Source organism: Cynoglossus semilaevis, chromosome 3 (genome assembly GCF_000523025.1).
Source record: "Cynoglossus semilaevis isolate Cse_v1.0 chromosome 3, Cse_v1.0, whole genome shotgun sequence".
Taxonomy (NCBI): domain Eukaryota; kingdom Metazoa; phylum Chordata; class Actinopteri; order Pleuronectiformes; family Cynoglossidae; genus Cynoglossus; species Cynoglossus semilaevis.
In genome coordinates, this window is record NC_024309.1 from 500377 (window position 1) to 512258 (window position 11882).

An 11882-nucleotide genomic window follows, 5' to 3' on the forward strand; every position below is an offset into this window, starting at 1 on the left:
AACAGATTCAAATTTTAAGCAGGCAGTAGTGGGCAGCTAAAAATCACAAGGATGGAGAGTTTTACTATGGTGAGTCATAAAATATTATATTTATATTTATTATGTAAAAAAAAGGGGGGGGTTGTGTGTTGTTAGAAAACAGTCACAGACAGTTTAGGGTTAAGGCAACCCACCTACTCCGTGGCCGTACTCTGCGGTCTGAGAAAGCTTGTTTTTAAACCGTTTAAACTGTAATTTAAACCACTCATGTCAACCAAGTAGACGTTAGATAAATGTGTACAATTGTGCTATTAAGATTTCGCTTCTTTTCATGCTGTAGCTGGAGGTGGCTTTGCTGACAAACGTCAGCATGGTGTGAACATCACCACTAAATATTTCCAGTTTAATGTCATCAACATTCTGACTCATCCTACCACAGTATCAAGACATGCTGAAAGGAAAGCACAGGATGTACTGGCATCCATGGCAATGGAGATCAGACAATCAGTTGAAAGACATGGATGTGTGGTTACAGCAGATATATGGACAGAAGATTACCATGTCCAATACTATTATTTGAAAATATTTTCTTACATTATATTTCATTCAAGTGCCATGGGGTTGTCTTCAGTTTCTAAGATAGTATATAAATAGTTTCATATTTGCATACAGTGTAACCTCGATTTTTGAACTTAAGTCGTTCTGGAAAGCCGTTCATGAACCAAAAACAATTTTCCCCATAGGAATCAATGTAAAATGGGTTAATCCGTTCTTGGACCCCAAACGACTGCTTGTTCAAACTTTTTCAACAGTATTTTCTAGGTATGCACCAACTTTTCGACCACAAAAATGGTACTAGAATGGCACTAAAGTGCATTTTCGGTTTTTGGCCGAAATATTTTTTATCACTGTAACAATACGGCCCGAAACAGGAAACAAGTTATGATGGTGCAAGCAAAAACCACCCGTCCAGCGCGGGCTTGTCTGAAAGTACCAACATGTCTGCAGTGTGGATGTATTTAAATATAGCTGAGAAAGGCCCACGGATAGCGATTTGCAAAACGCGTAATGCTGAAATTTCAAGAGGGGGTTAAAAGTACACTCATGGAGTCTGTCTTTTCACGTTTCACTGTCACGTTTCACTGAGATCTTTTCGGATCCTCTGCACTTCATTGTGACTGTAGTTGATCCGTGTTATAAAGATCAATACTTGGATGCGGGAATAAAGCAGCATGCTCGAGAAATGATCCAGGCCTGCTCACAGAGTAGGAGAAGGACAGAGGTGTGCCAAATGGGGGCAGGTACTCTCGTTGTCTGATATGTTCTATGAGATCCTGCAAGAGACTGACGCAAATAATAATAATAGCTGTGCTATTCTGTTCTGACTTCCTTTGTGACGATCAGGACTTCCTGTCTGACTATCAGTTGATTTTATTTCTCTATTAGACATTTGACAATTAATTATTTCCACAATTTTTAATTTATTATTTATTTATTATTAAGTTATTTCCACAATTTTTAATTTATTATTAATTTATGCAATCGCGGTGCCTTGGTTTTATTGAGGTTTTTGGTTTTTGGCCTTGGTTTCCTCATTTTCAGGTTTTTGGTTTCAGGCAAAAATGTTATTGTTGGTGCATCACTAGTATTTTGTGTACAGGTTTTGCTCATATCACGAGGAAAATCTTTGCAATGGTTGCTTACTCGTATTTTGGGTAGCTCGTATCTGTATATTAATGATAAATAGTGTCTTCGTTTAAAGTCACGATTGGACACAAATATTGGGGAATTGATTTTGAAGTGAAGTGACTGACAGAGACAGGCAGTAGAAGCGGGTGGTAATGGTCAGAAACTCAGCAAGAGTGGGTGGCTAGCCCCATGCAGTACTCTAGTATGGACTTTATTTTTATCAGACAGTTGGAGTGGTAAAAAGTAGAAGGGTGAGGTGAGGTTGTTGGACTGGAAAGGTGGAGCTGGGTATTGTCCATGTAGCTGTTGCAAGGGGATGCCATATTTCTAGAAGATACGGCCTATATTTGAGGATGTGGATGATGAAATGACGGTTACTAGGACACAGCCCTGGGGCACACCATCTGTAACAAGGGCAGACAGGGAAGAGGCAGTGAGCACTGAGCAGACAATAATACACATCTGATGTGATAACTTTAATGTCGCCATTATATGCAATGTGCAAGGGTTAAACTGCTGGTGTTTTGCAGAAATTATCCCAATTTCTGTTTGCCTCCTTTGAACACTGTGTCTCCCGCTGTTTTTGGCCACATCTTCCTCTCGAGCTTACAAATGATTTGTATCTTGTCTGTCACTGATTTTTTGGCAAACGGCAAATTCGCCTAGGCAACATCATGCTCGCAGCAACAAAAAAAGTGAATCGCGAGACAGCCTTCAACACAACACAAGATATACTGGCAAATTACAATATTGTTTTGCAAACCTAGTGATTATAGACCCTTGTCAGGAAACTTTTTCTATTAGTTAGGACTGTAAAAAATGCTGTTAGTTCATACCCCAGTTTCCTAACACACAAAAAAAATTCAAATAAAGATCAAATAAAGATCTGATCAAATAAAGAATCAAATACGAGAACTCAAAGTTTTAAAAGTTTTACTTGCGGCAAGGAGTGCAGAACAATGGTTACATTCAGAACTGCACTGAGGAACTCCTCAGTGCTCAAAGCTTAAATACAGTTTTTTCACATACACATCAATGGTCAGTACCTTAACCCTTTACAGTCATGTGGTGTTCTCGTGTACCTTCTGAACACTGATTGGTAAAGACTGCTCCAAACAAGGATTCTCCACCAATAGGAGCTATGTGGAAATGCTGTAGTTAATCAAGTCAGATAAGACCATGCAGGTCGGATGTTTTTCTCTCTTTGTCTTTTGTTGGTCTTCCGTCGGTCTCCTTATTTGGGCAAAGAAACCAGTTCTGACCGGTTCTGTGTCCCGTCTCTATCTCCAAGTGTAACAGTGCCTAATGTTTAATGGCAATTAATGAGGTATTTCTTACAACTAACATGCGAGCCTACTTCACAATCAATATATATACACATACTGTTCATGTATTGCAGTATTTCTTTTGAGAGAATTCAAGTAATTTAACTGTAGCTGCAAATTGGTGTCATCATCCCCATAAAATGAAATGGGGTATAATGCCCTGCCTACATGAGGAAGAATGCTCCCAGAAATGACCCATTAAATGAATGCCTCAGGCAACAGAAGCCCTGCGGGAAAGAAAAGACACCGGAGCGTCCATCATCACTAGACAGATCACTGCTGTACCAACAGTGTTAGAGGAAGTGGCTGACATCAGTAGGACCTACCAATGGATGGGCCAGGCTAGAATGAAATCCAAAGAGGGGCATGGGAGAGAAGACAAGAAGAGAGGAGACAAGAGGAAAGAATCGGAGGAGAGGCAAGGAAGGGGAAGGGGGATCTACCACACCAGGCAGAACGCCAGGTGCAGACTGTGCAAGATGCCCCTGAGACAGTGCAACACGTCGCAGTAGGATGTACGATGTTGGCAGAAAAGGTGTACTTATATAGTCTACAGACACTTCTGTGCTAAGTATGGTTTAGAGGACACCGCACAGGATAGATGACACCTGCAAAGGTGGCAGAGAACAACGACGTTGAGATCCTGTGGGGGTTTCCAGACCATAACAGACCAGCAGGCGTTGGCTCAAGCCAGGTGTTGTAGTCATTGAATGAACTGTTAGCAGTGGTAATATATCTTCATTTTGTGATGCTACAATGTTTGTGACTGATTAGACCAGGCTTGGGCAAACTTTTTGACTCGCGGGCCACAATTGGTCCTAAAATTTGACGAGGGAGCCGGGTCAGGAGCAGATAGATGGAGCATTCATGTGAACTAAGATAAATGACATTAAAAAAAAATAAAAGTAACGCAGAAAGGCTAAAATGCTTTTATCATTTTCCATGCAGGGAAAAAGGCAGAAGTATAATGAAAATAGAAATAAATTCTATAATTCGTAAACGTTTGGCGGGCCGGATTACAAAGCTGAACGGGCCACATCCGGCCCCCGGGCCTTAGTTTGCCAATGCCTGGATTAGACGCTAATATATTTGTTAATTACCATCTCCCAGTGGCTGATGGTAGTTAACTAGGCGAACAACGGCTTATACCGATGTTGATCAGATACATCAGTACATCCCTAGATGTACTGATGTATGTATCTTGTTAGACTAGAGGATGGGAAAACTGTGGTAAAATGAATTAGGGATTTTCTTTCTCCAATAAACCCCCACAAGAGTACATCTGAACATAAAAGAGTTGGTGAGCAGCAATCATAGCAAGTGCAAAGATTTAATCAAAGTCAAGCAAGCTCTGGGAATTAGAGCGCGTGGCAGAAGAACAAAGAAAACACATATTTACACACATGAGCTCATTACCCATCTCGTTACTGTTGTCTTTGTTTTTTACCAGATTACAGTTACAGAGACTGTGCTGTTCCTCGTCCAGTACACGTCTAACGACTTTGATCGCTCGGAAAAAAAAGTGGCCTCCGGTGACTGCTGCTACCTCAATCCATTGGTGCGTAGGACTTTCCGCTTTCTTGGTAAGTTCCGCGATTGTTTCCTTTTATACAACTGCTGCAAATAACATCTCTGGATATGCACACTTCAAGAACTATTATTCAAGAGTTATTAGTAACTTGAGATACACTGCCTGGCCAAATAAAAAGTCGCCACCAAAAAAAAGGGTCATACACTCTAATATTTCTTTGGACCGCCTTTATTTTGAAAGATAATCGCACATGCAGTAATTATCCAATAGGAGGCTCGTACCTATTTGCTTTGTTAAATCCAGGTGGCGACTTTTTTTTTGGACAGGCAGTGTATTTATCATGTGATATAAATTTGTAAAATGTCACACAATTACGTCAGTAGAAAACAAAGTCAAAGGTAATTATTACGAATGGCTCGATACAACTTTCCGCGTCCAAAAAGATACTGCAAATTGGAGTATCTGCTGATATCCAATACCACCTTACCAATACCACAGAACATGCATTTACTGCAGAGGTGTGTGTGTGTTTGGGAAAGCGGACAGGATTTTGGGGAAGGCTCACATTCACCCAATTTGAAACCCCCTGCCTTACATGATCACCAATTTGATGTTGGATTTTGACTCTAGAATTGGCTCCAAGGCCCCTGTCACTCTGGGAAGGATCAAGGAATAGAAGATGGATGAATTCATTAACCTAAATGTTGTTGATGACCTTACCTCACTTTGTTTTTTTTGGTATCGATTGTTTTTTCAGGAGTCTTCACTTTTGGCCTCTTCACGGTAGACATCTTTGTCAACGCGGGCCAGGTGGTGACAGGAAACCTTGCCCCGTACTTTCTCACAGTTTGTAAGCCAAATTTCACGGCACTGGGCTGTCAACAGACCATACGTTACATCAGCCACCAAGAGGCCTGCACGGGAAACCAGGATGACATCTTGCGGGCCCGAAAAACGTTTCCGTCCAAAGAGGCGGCCCTAAGCAGCTATGCTGCGCTGTACCTTGCTGTGAGTAGTGATATCATACGTAAATANTATATATATATATATATACAGTAATACTCCTGCTCTTTTTTTAGATGGCTGTTCCGGCCATCTAAAAAAAACCTCCCTTATTAGTGCTAATAACAATGGAAAAAACATGTTTTTAATTGCTATAGAGACATACACACACACACAATATTATAGTATATAGGAATTTCTGTGATATAAAATAAAACGTGGTAAAATTAACTTTAGTAAATAACTTTAAACAAAAAAAATAGATATGACAGGATTTTCTTTGACTAAAGTAAATTTGTAAAAATGATGTACTTTTTTTTAACTGTGTCCCACTGTGGCCCGGTACCAAATCACCTATAGACTGGTACTGGTCCGTGGACCTGGGGTTAGGGACCCATGATCTATACAGTCGTCCATTTACAACCAGCCCTTCAAGGGGAACTGTATTGCTAATGTGGCCCCCGGTGAAAATGAGTTTGACGCCCCCTGCCTTAGATGAATACTATATGTTTAAAGGAAGAGCTAAGGATACACCTTTAGTGAGTACCAACACAGACACAAGTATCCATCTAAACACTCTGTCAAATACCAGGGTCAAAAACATCATCACTATATATCCAGCACAACTGAGAGGTTGTTAAAATGAAGTTGTAGTTTCACCATGACCCTGACATTTATTGAGGTGGATTAAAGGTTTTATTACCTTTAGGTTGTAAACCAGACCTAGTCCAAAAAGATTTGGTTGAAAAATTGCTCTTTAACTTTACCTAGATTTTGATTAATGACAAATCTGATGGTTTTATTATCTTCTTACCAACAAGTAATGCAGGAACTTTGGGAGTACATTTAAAATTAAGTAATGAGTTTCCAATATGTTATTATATTGGAAAGATGTATTTAGAAGTTTTAAATACATATAAATACAAAAACATGTATTCAGATCATTTTGTGATGCAGAGCAAATATAATAGAATCCAATGCTGGGTTACTTTATATATTTGTGTTCACTGTTTATTACTAGTGCCTTTAGTTGCTAAAATTGTCCTTGTTTTCATCACCAATAATTTACAGTGTATATTAACCCAAACTTCGGAATTCCATGCAAACTTTTAACAACTAAATGAATATAAACTTAAAATACTCAAGACAAAAATGCATTTAAACTGATCCTCAACCAAGACTAACCAACCATGAAAATCAAGAATTAGTTTATAACCTACATTTGTTTTCGCTCAAAATTATATGAATAGATATGCCCATAGTTGAGTATTCAATATGGGATGGTCCCCAACCTACTATTGGATGTGAATAATTTGGTACTTGGCCGAATAGTTGATGAAAAGTTTTTTTTATTTTTTTTTATTTTAAAAACGTTAGGCTACATAGCACTTTATTTTGAAAACGACCACTTTCTGCCTTGTGCTCCTCCCTTTAGCAATTCACTTCTTTTTTGGGTTTGAGTTCATGGTTGTTTTGCTAACTTCTTAGATGTGTTTTGCTAATTTCATAGATGATATGATATGTTTTGCTAACGTCATTGATGTTTTTTGCAAACTTCATAGTTGTTGTTTTTTGCAAACTTCATAGTTTTTTGCCAATGTCATATTTGTTGTTTTTTGGCCAACATCATATTTGTTGTTTTTCGGCTAACATCATAGTTGTTGTATTTTGCTAACATCATATTTGTTGTTTTGAGACTAACTTTGTAGTTGTACTTTTGCTAACTTCATTTTTGTTGTTTTTTGCACAAATTGAAGTTGCACTATTTTGCCGGCCACTGGATTGGTGGGTTGGCCGCTATAGAGATGACATGTATGTGCTTTTATTTGTCATTGCATGCAATGCATGCATGCAGAAGGGTGCCATGGTATTTTCCTTGATGTTTGCTTTGTTATGCTCAAGGTTGACTGTCATTTTGTGAACTCTGTTCACTTAGTTATATATTATCATGTGTTACAAAGTCACCAGAATGTGTAAAACCTCACCTGAATTCTTAAAAAATAATTTCCAGTATCATTTTGACAAATGGTAAAAGAGCAAAGACTGAGTGACTGGCTGTCCTCAGCATAGAAGGAATATTTTATGTCACGCTGTCCATTAAGCTGACAAGCCTTTGATATAGTGAGCATGCCCACGGCCGCTAACGTTTGATGCTAATGAGAAATATAGGTCAGAGCTTGCGCCATGTGATACAAATGCTGTTAGTACACATTGAGTTCTCTAGAGAGGCCTCAGGCGGAATGAGGCTCAGTCGACAAACGTTAAAATAATATCAAATAAATATTTTTGATACTAGTACCGTTCTTGATACCTTCATTTTGATACTACAGTTTTATAAAACAAATTGCAACAAAAAATAATGATACAACAATTTTAAATGCAGATTGCTGCAGATTTTCTGCTCCATCGTGTTTCCAAGTGACATAGCAGCTTGCATTTATGATTAGATCGCATTGATCAGATGACTATCGGACTATTTTGTGGATCGTTTACAAAGAAGTTGTTGTTGTCAGATTATGCCCTTGATTGCGCCATTTTAACCACCGTATATACACAGTCACTGAGGTATGTGTCAGAGGCAACCTTTTGACTCCGGAGTGATGTTTCGAACTTCTGACACACATCTGTGCATCAACTAATTTTTTTTTTCAGTCAATGTTCTTATGCCAATAAAAAGACGTTTGCAAGACGAGGCAGACAATTTTAAACACTTTCAAATACCATACTAAAACTCACAACTGCCCCTATTTTACCCCCGATATTTCCTGAGTCACAAATCCCAGTATCTGATTAATGAAGCTCGACGAGTAGTCGCTCTTCTCACTGCACATAAAATGCTTTTTTCATCATCATAGTAACACAGCTGCTACTCCTCCTTTATTCCACCGCACTTGCCGGACCTCATCTATGCACAGGACTTTGTCTTTAGCATTCCTTCCTTTTCTAAAAACTCACTGATGAACCTCCACCAGACAGCCTCATTATCATATTTGTCATTTGTTTATCATTCCTCTTCCTCTTAATTTATTTGCTAAAATAAGAAAGGGACGTCAATAAGTTTGGAATTTTTTTCTGAACACACCAGTAATGAGATTAAATAATAAAAAGAGAACGGCAGAGAGTGGGAGAGTGGGTCAAGCCAGAATGGCCTGAAGCCCCTCCGTCTCCTCTTCTGTGTCCTTTCTTGTCCTCTTTGACCATATGGCCTTCTGGTGAGCTGCTGTGTGATTACATCACGACATCATTATCATTAGCACAAGCTGAGAGCACACTAAATTGGAAGCCTTTTTTGGCAGGTTTTTTGTGGACTTCCTGTCCAGAACGATTTCAGAGGGAGAGATGCACTCAGTGGAAGCTGGCTGGTAGCAAGTGCTGTTCATTATCAGTTGTTCACCAGTTCAAATGAACCTCCGACAATTCAGACAAATCATGACAAATTGGCATCTGAAGAGTTTAGCTTTTGCTTCGAGATACGAGTAAAGATTTGCGATACTAGCACACTTACAGACACTGTCTCGTTCACTTCACTTGTTCATCGACTTCCGTACGCATCTCTAGCGAGTCTTCCGTATTGTGTTTGCGTTATTTATGTGATTTTATCTCGAGTCCAAAGAAAGTGAGTGGTAAAGATTGTAGTGAGAAGATGAAACGCATGATGACCATGGAAATAAAGCATGAAATTGTCGATAAATATGAGCGTGGTGCCCCGCTAAAGAAAGAATACAAATCGAAAGCAAAAAAAAAAAAAATAGGAAAAAAAAAAAAAGTGGAAGCAGGCTGTTAGCAAATGCTGTTCATTATCAATCGTTCACCAGTACAAATGATCCACAGACCAAATCAGAAAAATCATGTCTCCAGACAAATTGGTATCTGAAGAGTTTAGCATTTGACTAAATATGCTAAATAAATCTTTTCATATTGTTTGTAATTGATTTATTCTTTGAAACATTAATATTTATCTATGTAATTGCAATGCCTTGATTTTAGTAAGGCTTGTAAACCTTGTTGGCCAGTACGTAGACCTTGATTCCGTAGCGTACCTTACACGTACACTACGTAACTTACATAAACTTAGAATGTATTTCCATAGTCATCATGCATTTCTTCTTCTCACCACCATCCTTACCAGTCACTCTCCTAGGAGTCATCACTATTATGAAGAAAAATGACACAAATTAGAGATAAAAACACGTAGATAACGCAAACACTCGGCCACTGCTTGTATCTCAAACCTTTACTCGTATCTCAAAGCAAAAATTTGGCTTGCTCGTATCTCGACATACTCATATGTCGAGATACTTGTATCTCGAGTATATATATAATATACTCTATATATACCCAAAGAATGATATTTTACCTGAAACTAAATATAAACATATAAATATATATTATATTATATTATTTATATACAGTATACACACATATATATACATTTATTATATATATTTTTTGTTTAGTTTTTTATTTTAATTGCAAGTGATCTACCAGCACTCCAGCTCGCAATCTACCTATTGGGCAGCATAGAGACATGTTAGCTTGGCAGCTCAGGATGTGGCTTAGCAGTTTAGTTTGTATCGACAGGATATAAATATTAGTTCCCACTGTTCTCCAGACTTCTAAACTAAAATGAATAGAAAGACTTTTTTTTAACGACAAATTACTAACTAAGTGCACTTCCTTTAGAATGTACCTATATTACTACGATAAGCCTTTTACGCTACAGTTTTGATTTAAAAGAAAACACAAAAGTCCGTTAATCTAACCGTTGATTTCTTCTTTTCTGGCAGATGTACGTTACAACTTCAGTGCGCGCCAAAGGCACTCGTCTGGCCAAACCATTGCTGTCCCTAGGGTTTATGTGTCTGGCCTTCCTCACGGGGTTGAACCGGGTTGCTGAATACCGCAACCACTGGTCTGATGTCATCGCCGGCTACATTATTGGAACGGCAATTGCTACATTCCTGGTAAGACCCACAGTAACAAATACATTGTGTATAGCTGGTATAATCGTATAATGACCATACAATAATTAACTACCATCTATATAGAAATGTCCGATACGCCAATATTGTAACGAGTTACTGCAACTGTGTTTCAATAAAAGTTCTTCGGCGCACTGAGGCATCTGACTAGTCTGTCTCCAGGGCATTGTTGTTTATTTTTAGAGCACACATTATTCGGTGAAACGCAGGCATTGCGTTATCATGATTTCATTATTGGAGGAAAAACGGATAAAGATTCCTTACAACATAAGCTAACATTTGGCCAATAATATTTTGCGACATCCCTAATAAAAAAAATATATATATATATACAAATATATATATATACATACATATATATACATATATATATACATATATTTATATATATATGTATGTATATATATACATATATATGTATATATATATATACATATATATATATATATACAGGACCGCCCCAACCCAGGGTTTTCAAGTGGGGTCTTCTCATCCACCTAAACCAACCCAAACTCTGTCAACAAATGTATCGGCTACACCAGTTCTATTCTATTCACCCTCTCTGTAACAGCTTTAACTGTAATCAATGAGATTCCCCAGTAGATGGCGATCATGGGCTACATCCAAACAAAAATTGCCAAAACTTCTATGAATAAGTTTTGGCTTGTGACCATGAGCTGGAGTTTGACTTGACTTTTGCGCATTGGTAAGAATATCAGTACGTCTGGTTCTGTTGTCATTTTGCTCATGTTTATGGGTGTTGTAGGTCGTATGTGTGGTCCATAACTTTGAAGGCAAGCTACTGCTGAGCGAAGAGTCGTCGTGTGAGCAGCAGCAGCCTAATATGGCCACGCTAAGTCCCATGGAGAAATACATGGCCTCGCAGGTTAGTACAGCATTACACAACACAACAGCAGTATATACTTAGAGAATTTAGCTCACGTAAAAAAAGGAGTTCACAAGCTGTAGTGTGGCTATATAGGTCCCTTACATTTGTCCTTTGACTCGATACAAATAATAATTTATTTGTTTTTGTTATTAAAATTTTAAATCATTTATGTGCCAGAGATCATAGTTTTTTTTTTTTTTATGATCTGAAGGCCCAATTTCTATAGTACAAAATGAATTAAATTAAATTAAAATGACAAATGATAAAATGATGATAAAGATGACCAATATTTACATTTAATTTATAATAAAAAACAAGTGATTTTACATAATATAATAATAAAAAATGAAGGAAATATATATATATAAATAAATCAATAATAAATAAAAAAGTGTGATTTTTTTCAAGCCCTCTAGGTGGCACTGCCGCAGCCATGTGGTTGAGAATCACTGCCTTAGATTTAAGAATGAGAAATGGGATATTTT

At 37.9% G+C, this 11882-nt stretch overlaps 1 protein-coding gene across 2 annotated transcripts in view; it reads left to right on the top strand.

Annotated features, from left to right (window-relative positions):
- Window positions 1-11882, top strand: part of plppr5b (phospholipid phosphatase related 5b) — a 24002-nt gene that overhangs the window by 7906 nt on the left and 4214 nt on the right. For both annotated transcript variants that reach the window (XM_025054669.1, XM_017031387.2), the window contains 4 exons: window positions 4444-4576; window positions 5282-5532; window positions 10314-10490; window positions 11275-11394. In XM_025054669.1, the coding sequence (XP_024910437.1) occupies window positions 4444-4576; window positions 5282-5532; window positions 10314-10490; window positions 11275-11394 (681 nt within the window). The remainder of the gene's footprint in view (window positions 1-4443; window positions 4577-5281; window positions 5533-10313; window positions 10491-11274; window positions 11395-11882) is intronic.